The sequence below is a fragment of the Danio aesculapii genome, chromosome 6 (assembly GCF_903798145.1).
Source record: "Danio aesculapii chromosome 6, fDanAes4.1, whole genome shotgun sequence".
Classification (NCBI taxonomy): Eukaryota; Metazoa; Chordata; class Actinopteri; order Cypriniformes; family Danionidae; genus Danio; species Danio aesculapii.
Genome location: NC_079440.1, coordinates 37,007,467 through 37,021,245, shown reverse-complemented (window position 1 = coordinate 37,021,245; position 13,779 = coordinate 37,007,467). Strand labels below are relative to the sequence as shown.

General features: G+C 35.4%; 1 protein-coding gene across 4 annotated transcripts in view; it reads right to left on the bottom strand.

Moving 5' to 3' along the window:
* lrp8 (low density lipoprotein receptor-related protein 8, apolipoprotein e receptor) overlaps positions 1-13,779 on the bottom strand; it is a 292,418-nt gene that overhangs the window by 75,154 nt on the left and 203,485 nt on the right. For all 4 annotated transcript variants that reach the window (XM_056460108.1, XM_056460109.1, XM_056460105.1 and 1 more), the window contains exons 5-7: positions 13,079-13,462; positions 3,201-3,326; positions 1,198-1,320 (exon numbers count right to left, since the gene is read on the bottom strand). In XM_056460108.1, coding sequence (XP_056316083.1) covers positions 1,198-1,320; positions 3,201-3,326; positions 13,079-13,462 — 633 coding nt within the window. The remainder of the gene's footprint in view (positions 1-1,197; positions 1,321-3,200; positions 3,327-13,078; positions 13,463-13,779) is intronic.

Genomic DNA, 13,779 nt, shown 5'->3' with positions numbered 1-13,779 from the left:
TTAAAACAAACAATGTTTAGTAAATGCCAAGATCTGTTTTGTTTTTTTAGTGCTACCTTTCGCTTAAACAGTTAAAAAGTTAATTAACTCATTCATTTATTAATTAATTAATTCATTCTTTCATTCATTCATTCATTCATTTTCTTTTCGCTTAGTCCCTTTATTAATCAGGGGTCACCACAGCAGAATGAACCACCAAAGTTAATTTAATTAAATAAATAAATGAAAACAGTTAAACCTAAAACTTTAGAAAACCTTATAAAAATTAAGAAGCATTAAATTCAATCCAGGATCATTCTGAAAATGTACTGCTATATACGTTTCTGGAGAGCGCAAAATATGTCAGAGAAGATACTCTTTTTGCAGTTTTTGTTTCGATAAATCCACCAGAGGCCGCTGTGTACGCTTTTTCAGATGTCAAATTTCTCTTGCGAATGCCAATTTCACCTCTTGTTTTCATGTACACTAAATCCATCAGAGGCCGCTGTCTACTGATTAGTAGACATAGTTCTTTCAAAAGCACATCTCCAGAAATGGCACATCTCCAGAAATGTAAATAGGGTTACATTTTTAGGAATGAGTCTGTGTTGATTAAATTACAATTAAAACTGAAACAATTTGTTTATTTAAAAATAGTAAAACTTCTAAATATATAATATAATATAATATAATATAATATAATATAATATAATATAATATAATATAATATAATATAATATAATATAATATAATATAATACTCATTTTCTTTTCGGCTTAGTCCTTTTATTAATCCGGGGTCACCACAGCGGAACGAACCGCCATTTTATCCAGCACATGTTTTACGCAGCAGATACCCTTCCAGCTGCAACTCCCTGGGAAGCATCCATACACACTCATACATAACGGACAATTTAGAGTGTGTATAATGAGTATATGGATGTTTTCCAGTGATGGGTTGCAGCTGGAAGGGCATCTGCTGCGTAAAACAAATGCTGGATAAGTTGGCGGTTCATTCCGCTGTGGCAACCCTTGATTAATAAAGGGACTAAGACGAAAAGAAAATGAATGAATGAAAGAATAATATAATATATAAAGTAAAAACGTCCTAATATAGAAATAATATAATAGAAAGATCTTATATTTGCAACAAAAGTCCAAAGTATTTCTTTTTGAGGACGTATGTATGTATGTATTTATGTACAAGAGCTAGACTCACCGCACTCCTTCACAGGCTCATCAGACCAGTCTTTGCAGTCCTTGATAGTGTCACACACTTTGCTGCTATCGATACACTCCCCACTCTTACACATGAACTTCAGCGGCCCTTCACATTTGTTGGCTGTGAATGACACAAAATAACAGGTTCTTACACTTCTGATCTTTCAAGAGTACCACAAAAACAATCTGAATTATGTAGAGTGGGAACTGCTGTTACACCAAACACAATTTCAAATGACACTGTTGTATTTTTTGCTGCATGATGACAACAGACAGTGAAAAGAGGCTGTCAACCACATAAAAGCACCATAAAGTCCATTTATAAGTTCAAAATCTTCTAAAGCCTGTGGAAATCTGTGGCTTTGGACATTTTGGAATGTAGTGCATGAGCTATAAGCCCTGTTTAAAGGTGGCATTTAATGAAAATCTGGATATACCTATGCATTGCTGAATAAGAGTTCAAAAAATGTCCATCTGGTGAGCATATCATTTCATCTTTTTATTTATGCACATGTGTTTAAATGTATATTTATTGAGATTTTATATGAGAGACTGACGTCATTTACCAAACAAGTGGCTCTAATTAGACTTGCACTGTAAACCTTAAACATTTTCAAACATTATCATTTTTTATATCATGTGTGAATTTTTTTGTTACTCTCGAAATCATTCTGCATAAATCTTCAGATTATGTCTTAAAATAGAAACAGGGTATATGCAGGAATCCTGAAGGTAATTCCAATACCTTTTTAAAACTTTTTAAAGACCTTCTCAGAATATTTGAAGACCTCATCACCACTTCAAGTTCTAATCAGTATCAAACCTTAAACTTAAACAGTTGTTAATAAACAGTTGTAGTTAAATAAATCAATGGAGCACAACCGTGCAATTGAACTTAGTTAAGTTAAGAAGAAACAAAGCTTGAAAGAATAAATTATATGGATGTTTTCAGTGACAGGCTTCAGCTACTGTTTAAACTCATCTTTCTCCAACCAGGAGTACGCAAATGTACATTTTTCCATTTTGCAGTCTGTTTCGCGCGATGGTTTCGCTATATGTGGAGAGCGTCACATTACCTTCCCACGTTTGTCACAAATTACGTGACATCCCCCGGACAAAGAAGCTTGGCCGGACGAGCCCGGCCCGAACCAATTGCATAGATTGAGGAAAATACATTTATTTATGCCTTTTTGGGGTCAATCATTTTGCACAAAGCTTGAACAAAATTTAAGACCTCGTAAGAACGTTATTAAAACTTTTTTTATACCTTTTAAGGGCCTTGATTTATCAACTTTTAATACTTTTTAAGACCCCGCGGACATCCTGAGTACAAAAAATCTGCAAATTCTGACTCTGCACACAAGGAAACAACTCCAAATGGAAAATAATGCCATCATCATATGAATTTAAAATTAGCTTCTCTGATTTAAGACTATTTTAAGGCCTTAAATCACAGAATCGCAGAAATCTGCAGCAATCCTGACAAAAGTCTACTAATGTCACACAAAAGGAATTTGGAATGATATTAGGATAAGAAAACAAGAGAATTACAAGTTTCATTAAGAACTATTTAAAATAATTAACATCTTCCTGGATAAACATAATTGGTTGGACCTAGACGGATCTTCCAACCACAGCCCTAATAGTAACCATAAACCTAACCAAATACAAACACAGGGCACTAATTGGCCGACATGAATTATGATCCTATGTCCTACTCAAAATAAATCGTGTTATGCATAAATAACCAGATATAACCATGGAATAATGAATCTTTCAAGGTGATTTTGATTGAAGGTGCCATATGGGAAGTGTGCCACAGAACCCTGGCATCCTGTAGGAGTACATCTGCTTGGTCTCGAAGTGCTTTGTGTGAATGTTAAGTTGATTGGGGCCGCATGATTGGGCTCACTCTAGTCTTTCATCTTCAGTGAAAAACGCTGCTGGAATAGAGGCGAGATGAAGAGTCTAATCAAACGGAAGACTGTTGAAGCTACTCACTTCTGTTGATGCAGCCGGCTTCGTCGCTGAAATCTGGACAGTCGTGCACTTTGTTACACTGTTTAGTGCCATGAATGCAGGAGCCGTCGCCACACTGGAACTGATCAGGACGGCAGGTCAACACAGCTGCAGGACACAAAACAAATGTGCATGTGAGACTATTGTTCTCTTATTTATCAGCCTGGACAATTAAGCAAGCAATCTTTTGGAGATTATCATGGCAGCAGGAAATTGCAGAGCAGAATCTGGCTTAATCCCAGTTCAAATTGGAGCTAACAGTCTTTTAAGTAATAATGTTAGTTAATTTCCAGTATGAAAAATAAATAGTCTCTCCAGGGCGAGGCAGTGGCGCAGTAGGTAGTGCTGTCGCCTCACAGCAAGAAGGTCACTGGTTCGAGCCTCGGCTGGGTCAGTTGGCGTTTCTGTGTGGAGTTTGCATGTTCTCTCTGCCTTCGTGTGGGTTTCCTCCGGGTGCTCCGGTTTCCCCCACAGTCCAAAGACATGCGGTACAGGTGAATTGGGATGGCTAAATTGTCTGTAGTGTGTGAGTGTGAGCGAGTGTGAATGGATGTTTTCCAGAGATGGGTTGCGGCTGGAAGGGCATCCGCTGCGTAAAACATGTGCTGGATAAGTTGGCGGTTCATTCAGCTGTGGCAACTCTGGATTAATAAAGGGAATAAGCCGAAAAGAAAGTGAATGAATGAATAGTGACTCCAGGATTTTTTAAAATATATATATTTGTAGCCTAAAATGTGATGGCGTTTCTCAAAACTTATGGCATTATTTGCTTCAATTCTTGTGTTTTGTGGAATTACACAATTTTTTTGTAAAATATTTATGAATTTTTTAATCTCACAAACCATCAGGATTACAAAACACTAGATGGAATGACTGGACGTAAAGAGTTTTTTACAGTGGTTTATTGAAGTGAAATTTTTAAAGAGCCCCTATTATGTGTTTTTGAAAATTACATTCCATGCAGTGTGTAACACAGCTCTAAGTGAATGAAAACATCCATGATGGTTAAATCTGAAAATGCACCATGTCTAAAAATATATATATTTTTAAAAGATTTTTTAAATAAAAGATTCAACTCAGAGTCGTTTAAATGTTTCATCGTTCGTCCGAATCTTTTGTCTGTGTGTATCGACATCAACATGAAACAATACCAAATATGAGCTACCAGATCCGATAAAACGTGACACTAGCAGAGTGAGAGGGATCGTTGAAAATTGCTAGACATGCGGCTGTGGGGAATAAAGGGTTAAAGTTCATTTTCACCCAACACCACAATAGGGTTGCATGGTTTACCGGTACTATGATAGTATTACAATACTATGGCTCCAAAATACTGATGGTGCCACTGTAGTTTGTAAACGGTAGTATCGTCATTAACGGTCTATCTACAATACATAATGTTGCATGTGAAATAGTCACTAAAATGCTCACACGTTTGAGCAACAATAGACCATTTTAATAGTCTGTGGAGCGCTTTAAGGTTGCACATTTTCTGATGTTTGCTGACATGTCAAACACACACCTGAATGGGTTCATTTCTGTTCCTGTCAATACGATTTAGTAGTTACAACAATCGAACAACTAAAAAGAACGACTCACAAAGTGAAATTTTTAATTACTTTGGATTGTTACCTGATAAGACTGATAAAAAAAATAAAAAAAAACAATAGATGAAAAATTAAAAATAGCAACAGAAAACATTGAAACAATTTCTGACCACTTCATATGGCCTAACTTTATTGGAAAAAATGCTCTTTTTGTAACAAACTTTGTTCGGTAAAATGTGTATGTTTATTATTACGTATTTTTTGTTGGCCAGTTATCTACAAAATTAACAGAAAGAATGAATCCATTTTAGATGAAGTGATGTGCAAATAATACTTTTTTTAATAATGAGGCAATTAAATTCAAGTAGACCTATTATAACATGTAAAATATAGCATTTCAGACAATTTTCTTTATAATTTGAGTAATAAATTACAGTATCACAATACTATTTGGTCTCATGATGCTTCAGCTGGTATAGTATCATATGATGAATTATTGGTATCGCGACAACCCTACACCACAGCATAGCCAACCTAGAGCTGTGTTTGTTCCTGTCATTTTTCTGATGACTGATACAATAACCTACCCTGCAGCGCAAGATTTGCCAGCTGTTTGTTATTAAAGGAAGGATCAGCAAAGCCTACTAATGTATGGGACTTTGTCAGTAACTGTTACACAGTTTGTATGGACCAGCTTCTTCTTCCTCCAGATCCTGTAAATGTTTTTCCCTCCAACACTAAGTGAAGTGTGATTAAATTGTTGGCTCGTTTTCTATAATTTACAAAATATGTATTTAATAGTTTGTTGTAAATTAATCGCTCCACGTGGCTTGTAATCTGTTATAGATCAGTGCTTGCAATGTATCTCTCAGGTTGAATCTGAATGGGCTTTTCACATATCATGTTCAAAACAGAGGCATGCTTCTTCCTTTACTGATTTAAATGTGTTTTGTGCTCCCATTTTGAATACCTTCACCTGATCTCCGGGTCTGATGAGAGCAGTTTATCTTAGCATGGATTATTGAATCAGATTAGACCATTTGCATTTCACTCAAAAATGATCAAACACAAAGATAATTTTCCTATGTAAAGCTTGACTTCAGTAGTTACACTGTGTAATAAGTCTGATGGAAAATGAAAATACTGTACCTATTTTTTAGGTTTATATGACTGGGAACTACTCTCATTCTGGCATAATAGTCAAGGAACTTTGCTGTTGTACCATGGTGGCAGTAGACATTATAATATAACAATGCGGTACAATGAGCTTGAGACTATTTTCAGGCACTGTAATATCATTTCCCCCGCTGCAACCATGGTATACCAGCAAAGTTTCTTATTACACCAGATTATAGTTTCTAGCCATATCGACCTAGAAAATATCAACTTTTCAATTTCCCTCAGTACACAATGCAATTATAGAATAGTCAAGCTTTATATAGGAAAATGATCTAAACATTTTTTGAGCAAGATGCTATATCTGATCTAATTTGATGATCTATGCTAAGCTAAGCTAAGCTAAGTGTTCCCGCCAGACTTGGAGATCTGCTGAACAGATTGAAAAAATTGTAAAACTCAACTGTTTAACTGTAGTGGAGTTGTAAAATGGTGTGTTCCTTTAAAGACTACAGAAAACTACAAACTATTACAAACTGCTAATTATTAATATTTATTTTTTTCCATGTAGACTGTGAAATTCTCTTTGTATGAAAGAAACTGACAAATAGTGAAATTGAATAAACTAAAAGATAAAGCCATGAGATGAGCCATTTTGCTGTCAGATAAAAACATGTATACTAAAGCATGCACTACATGTTCATAATAATCAAACATAGAACATGGCAAATGTTACTGGCTTTTACATCCTGTCAAAAACGTAACTCTTTATAGGGCACTCAATGAAACACTAATTGGAAAAAAAAAACTGGTGTGCTACAATGGGTTGTTACAAGACTTTTTAACTTTTTAAAAAATATATCTATTGTGATCATGTCAATGAAGTTACCATATATGGTTCTTCACTTGATAAAGGATTTGCAAGAGAGTTTCCTCAGAAAAAAACCCTCTGAAAATTAAAAACAATCAGTCACTTCCTCTGGGACACAAAAGAGCACTGAAGAATGAAAAATGTGCTGTTCGGCAAAGAAAGTTCTTAATTTTTCACATTCATCTTTTAAAATCCTTTTAATCTTTCATACGGTGTACTTCAGAGAGGCTGTGGAGGGAAAACATCCACCGTGATCAATTTCACCAGAACACATAATTTATCTCATGGCAGAATGAAAATACTTCTGGCCTAAAAAATTGCCCTGTTTTCCAGTGAAAACATCTAACCAGCCTTTATACAATATACATTTACTTGGAAAACAAAATAGCGAATTATATTAATGATTCATATTATTAAGTATTTAAACTCTTTATAGATGAATATGTAACATCACCTCTATTTTACATCATTAACTGTATCTTGGTGGACAAACAGTTTGCAATTATTAATAAACTGAACACTAATCAGAGGAAATACTTTAATATAAAAACCATAGCAACTTTTTTTTTGGTCAAATTAAATGCACTAAGCTAACTATAATTGGTTAGTTACATATGTACTGTAGTTTAACAGAAGTATTACACAAAACAAAACAAAAATAAAATATGTACTGGTAATTTATAATACATTTTAAGGACATTTACATTCATTTTATGGCCATTTTCCTAAACCACAAAGTATAACATGTGTTAAACATATTTAGAGACATAAAAATAAAAAAATAACACATAATGACCAAAATAAAAATATAATTTCTAAATATATTCATTCATTCATTCATTCATTTTCTTGTCGGCTTAGTCCCTTTATTAATCTGGGGTCGCCACAGCGGAATGAACCGCCAACTTATCCAGCATGTTTTTACGCAGCGGATGCCCTTCCAGCTGCAACCCATCACTGGGATACATCCACACACACTCATTCACACTCATACACTATGGACAATTTTGCCTCTTTGGACTTTGGGGGAAACCGGAGAACATGCAAACTCCACACAGAAACCCCAACTGACCCAGCCAAGACTCGAACCAGCGACCTTCTTGCTGTGAGGTGACGGCACTACCTACTGCGCCACTGCGTCGCCCTATTTCTAAATATAACATTAAATAAAAAATAATAAATAGGATAAGACCAATAAAAAATACATAAAACAGCATATAAAAAATTATTTACCAGCAAAGCATAAATCAAATTTGACCAATATTGGAAAGTGACCAAAATATGACTCTGCTTTGCATCCTAACTAAATAATAGTGTTTTAAGTAGGGCACACAATGGCCTACAAAAATGCCATGGTGAGACTAACACCCATGCAGTGCTTTCTCAAGAGCCACATCCATACCTCAAAACACACGTGTTGCCTAGCAACAAACAGACTCTGGCACATTACCATGATCCTTAAAACAGCAGAAGATTTACACAGCATCTCAACTCATGAAAACACATCATCATTATCTCTATAAACACACACACATGCTGGAGCAAACTGTACTCATCAGTGTGCACATGCTCTGCATCGCAATCTGCCTGAAAACAAACCGCTTTGCAGGTTTTGTGTGTTCAGGATTACATGTGCTCAAACAAAGCCATGCTGGTTTCCTTGTGCCTCATGGAGAAACACATCTTTAAGCTGAAGTTGATAAACATTCACACTGACTGACTCCGATTTTACCACATTAAGCGTTAATTAAAAGACATGATTAATTACATGATATGCTAATTCATTAATATGGTTATTCACAAATGGATCAAAGAAGCACCTAACCTTAAAAGTATAACACAGCTTTACATTTTCATTTGACATATACGTTAGAATGTATCATTTATTTATTTATTCGTTCATTTTCTTTTCAGCTTAGTCTCTTTATTAACCAGGGGTCGCCACAGCGGAATGAACTGCCAACTTATCCAGCATATGTTTTACACAGCGGATGCCCTTGCAGCCCCAACCCAGCATTGGGAAACACCCATACACTCTTGCATTCACAAACACACACAGTGCGTCCAATTTAGCTTAATCAATTCACCTATAGCACATGTCTTTGGACTGTGGGGGAAACCAGAGCACACGGAGGAAACCCACGTGAACACGGGGAGAACATGCAAACTCCACGCAGAAATGCCAACTGGCCCAGCCGGGACTCAAACCAGCGACCTTCTTGCTGTGAGGCAATCGTGCTACCCACTGCGCCACCGTGTCTAATTATTTATTTATTTATTTATTTTATAATTTTTATAAGTAATAAATGGGTGTGAGTATATAATCATTAATAGATTTTACATTAATTATTTAAATATAATAAATTCATTTGTATAATAAAAGTATAATAGATTATTCAATAAATGAATAGACTAACTTTTTAAGAAGACAGACCAACAAATAATTAACTGATGTTAGAATACATGCAATGTAGTAACAAGACAATAGGGGTATTTTTCATGGTTACACTGTGTGTTTTACAAGAGCAGATTGAAAATAATGACAAGAACAGCACGCGTGAAGCATTTAGGAGAGCATGTAATGCAGCCAAGTGGCAAAATTGCTTATCAATTCATTTAATTAACTCATTCACCACACAGCAATGTAAAAACCTGAGGAAACGTGCTTAAGAATGATAACAGCAATTAGTGAACACATTTACATGCACACCAATACACTGAAAATTAGCTGATTGAAATAACTCTTTACATGCAAACCAATAACCCACTAATGCAAGGAAACAGTGTTTACAAGACCAACTTAATAGATCATTTTGTTTCCCTCTAGATAATATGATAATTCATGACAATAGTTAAGATAATAATTCCTGTACCAAACTGGGAGCATTTGATTCATGTTAGTTGTCATGTTTAATAAATTGTTAAAAACTGAAGAGTATTTTAACATGTCAGTGTGAAACAGGGCTCATATAGCCTATTTTCTTTTCATATATTATGCTGCATTTGAATACACCCCTTCTACTGAAAGAGTACAAAATGAAACCACATTTTAATCATTATTTGGGGATTAAAAGCATCTGCATTTGTGGTCTGTGTCAGGGGTTCTCAACCTTTTTCACCTCTGAGCCCACTTTTTTGCAGGTCCGATCAATTTTTGCAGGTCCACCTGTCTGACATTTTGACATTTTCTCTAAAATGTTTGTATAAAATGCTCTTTTAAACCTTTATTTATTATCATATTAACATAAACCAAAGAGAACCACAGATCAACAGAGAGATTGCAAAAGACCAACTTCTGCTTTAAACTGGACTAGGCATTGGACAATAACATTTTCTGTAATACCGTTCCTAAGGTATGTGTAAGATTTTTTATTTACTTTTTTTGTTTTTTTAGGACAATAGTTTCTCCAGCAGAAAATATCTCCAAAGATGCCATTTCAAATGTAAAGAAATTTCTGTTTTTGAAACTAATGAAAACAGCAGAAGTCGATGGTTGATTTTCATTATTTAGCCTGACATGTTTACTGCTCCATAATATTTAAAATCTCTCAAAAAATAAAATATATTGTGTTCAAAGGGGAAAAATTTTGTTTTTTACCCAGACATTTAAAAAGAATATATTTTAGAGCAGTAATCACCAGAGATGGGGGACTCGAGTCACATGACTTGACTCAAGTCAGACTTAAGTCGCAAAATTTAGGACTTGAGACTTGCTTGACAAATATCCAAAAAAGACTCGACTTGACTTGGACTTGACTGTCATGACTTGAGACTTGACTTAGACTTGAGTTAAATGACTCGAAATAACTTGTTTTTGTTAAATAAAAAACTGTTTGTTATATATTATGCATTACATACAAAACCGAAAGTTATATACAGCTGTAGTCAGAATTATTAGCCCCCCTGTTTATTTTGTTCCCCAATTTCTGTTTAACGGAGAGAAGATTTTCAACACATTTCTAAACATAACAGTCATAATAACTCATTTCTAATAACTGATTTATTTTATCTTTGCCATGATGACAGTAAATAATATTTGACTAGATATTTTTCAAGACATTTCTATACAGCTTAAAGTGACATTTAAAGGCTTAACTAGGTTAACTAGGCAGGTTAGGGTAATTAGGCAAGTTATTGTATAATGATGGTTTGTTCTGTAGACAGTCGAAAAAAATTAGCTTAAAAGGGGCTAATAATTTTGACCTTAAAATGGTTCATAAAAAAATGAAAAACTGCTTTTATTCTAGCCAAAATAAAACAAATAAACTTTCTCCAGGAAAAAATATTATCAGACATACTGTGAAAATGTCCTTGCTCTGTTATACATAATTTGGGAATATTTTAAAAAAGAAAAACCATCATCAAAGGGGGGCTAATAATTCTGACTTTAACTGTATGTAAATATAAATTGCAAAAAAAAATAGCAAAAGTTCAAAAATCGACAAATATTTGATTGACTTGGAAGTGACTTGCTAGACCAAGCTGCTGTATGACTTGACTTGAGCAGTGACTCGACTTGACTTGAGTCTGACAATAATTGACTTGACTTGCTTGAGACTTGAAGGTTATGACTCGAGACTTGCTTGTGACTTGCACATGTATGATTAACTACCACCTCTGGTAATCACAATACCGTAATACCGTGATATTTTTATCTAAGGTTATCATACCGTCAGAATCTTATAACGGCCCATGCCTAAACTGGACAGAGTATCTACTATTAAATATCTCATATTCAAAAATATACAGGTAAATGTAAAATACAGTAAAACACCCCAAATCTGTTGAAATGTGTCGATCTGATGGTGGTTGAGTTTGCAGCTGGAAATTATTGGGAGATCGCTGACAGGAAGAGTGAACAGCTCCACCAGAGCGCGTTTGAAGCTAACATACAAGTTTATTTTACATTCTATGACAGAAACACTACTGAGCCTCACTAGACCCTCTTGTATGGGTGCGCATCCGTTATAGAACACTCACAGGACATTCATTTGGACAACTAAGTGGATATATTGAATAGTGAATACACAAAGAGAGACTTTCACTTTCACTTCACGCAGTTTGTGAATGAACAGACTTTCACGTGTACTAGCTGCAGACATGATCATGAGGCGAGTTTGAAGTAATCAATCAGAGAACAAGACTACTTTGATCATTTTAATATAGCATATTAATAATGAAATCCTAAAATCATACTATAATAATGAGTGTAAATTATAAGCCTGCAGGATTGCTGAGGCCCACTAGTCATCCTCCCTTACTGTAAGCTGCTCATTTTTTCACTCTAAGAATGTTTTTGAAAGGTTGGTAAAATTGTGTTCCTGATACTATTCTAAGAGTTATTATTGTTTCAATGAAAACCTATGGAAAAAAGGTCATCCAGGCAGTTGCAATGCTAGTTTAAAGGTCCTGTGAAGTGTTTTGAGACACATTTTTATTTGATGTTTCCGTAATCTCATCTGAAACACCAAGAGAGAGTGGAAAATAGAGAAGCTCCTCACCTTTTAAAAAACAGCCAATAGTGTTTTGTTTGCTCTGTTAGTGAGAGTGGTTGAGCTCAAGCGCATCACATGAAAAGCAAATGAGAAGCGCCTTGAAGGGGGCGGGGCATGTCAGATACTAGAGAGGATTAGATTGGTCAAGCTTTGATGAGAAATTAAAGTTTGAGGTGACATGAATTAAATTGCTGATCCATTTAGGCAAAAGTGACAAACTACAAGCTTTGGATGTTTATAGCAGGTGTATATCTTTTAAACACAAACTTTGTCACTGTTTTAGAGCACACTAGCTAATGCATATTCTTAAAACTATCATACTTATACTAACATCTTCAAAACTTTATTTTAATTAACAAGACCTATAAGGGTTCAATTTTAATTAGTGTAAATCTGCAATAAACACTCAATCTCGTCACATTTGACACATGTGCCCTTCAATAAACAGACAGAAAGCAGGCTAATGTGTTTACATGCTTGACAAAATTGCCGTAATGTCAAATCAGTTAATAGGACAATTCCCCCAATTACAATAATTCTGTCATCAAGAAAGAAGATATTCTGAAAAATGTTGGAAACCACTGACCTCCATAATGTTTGTTTTTAAGGAAGTCAATGGTTACAGGTTTCCAACATTCTTCAAAATATCTTCTTTTGTGTTCAACAGAAGAAAGAAAGGTTTGAGACCACTTGAAGTAAATTTTACCTAATGCTTATGTCGTTTGTGATAAGACTACTAGGATTGTGAACTTATTAAGTGCAATTGGCTTAGGAATGTGCACATAAACACACTCTGTATATTAAAAGAGTTTCAGTGTCTTGCACACTTACGACAGTTGGCTTCATCCGACTTGTCCTTGCAGTCTGGATCTCCATCACATTTCCAGTTGAGGTGAATGCACTCTCCGCTCCGGCAGCGAAACTCTCCCATGGAGCAGTGTGGTTTCTGAGGCTCTGTCCTGCGGCTGCATCGCTCCAGCGACTCGTCAGATTTGTCTCTGCAGTCGGGGTCTCCGTCGCAGCTCCACGGGGTGGGGATGCATTCGGAGTCGTTGCAGCGAAACTCATGCGGGCCACAGGTGCTGGCGGTGGCGGCGGTGCACTTCTCCTCATCACTGCCGTCCCCGCAGTCATCATCACCATCACATACGAATGTCGGAGCCACACACAGACGGTTGCGACACTGGAACTCTTTCGCAGGACAAGCCTTGGCATCTAGGGGGAAAAATGAGAATTTTATACTGTGAATTCCTTTAAATGCATATATAATGTGTAATAACGACAGCAAAAAAAAATAATAAACAGCCGATGCCAACCATTAACTGTGTTAACAGACATTTTTACGTTAATTGACGCAATAACTTTTTTATTCATCACAAGCATGACTTTTGGTCTCGTGTGTTTATTATGTTTTTATATTAACTAAATTAAAAAAAGGTATCCTTTTGTTTTTTTGTCAACTTAAATATGTTTTCCTTTTTTTTCCTTTTTATTATTAATATTTGCAATTTAGTATGTGGGCAGTGGGTAGC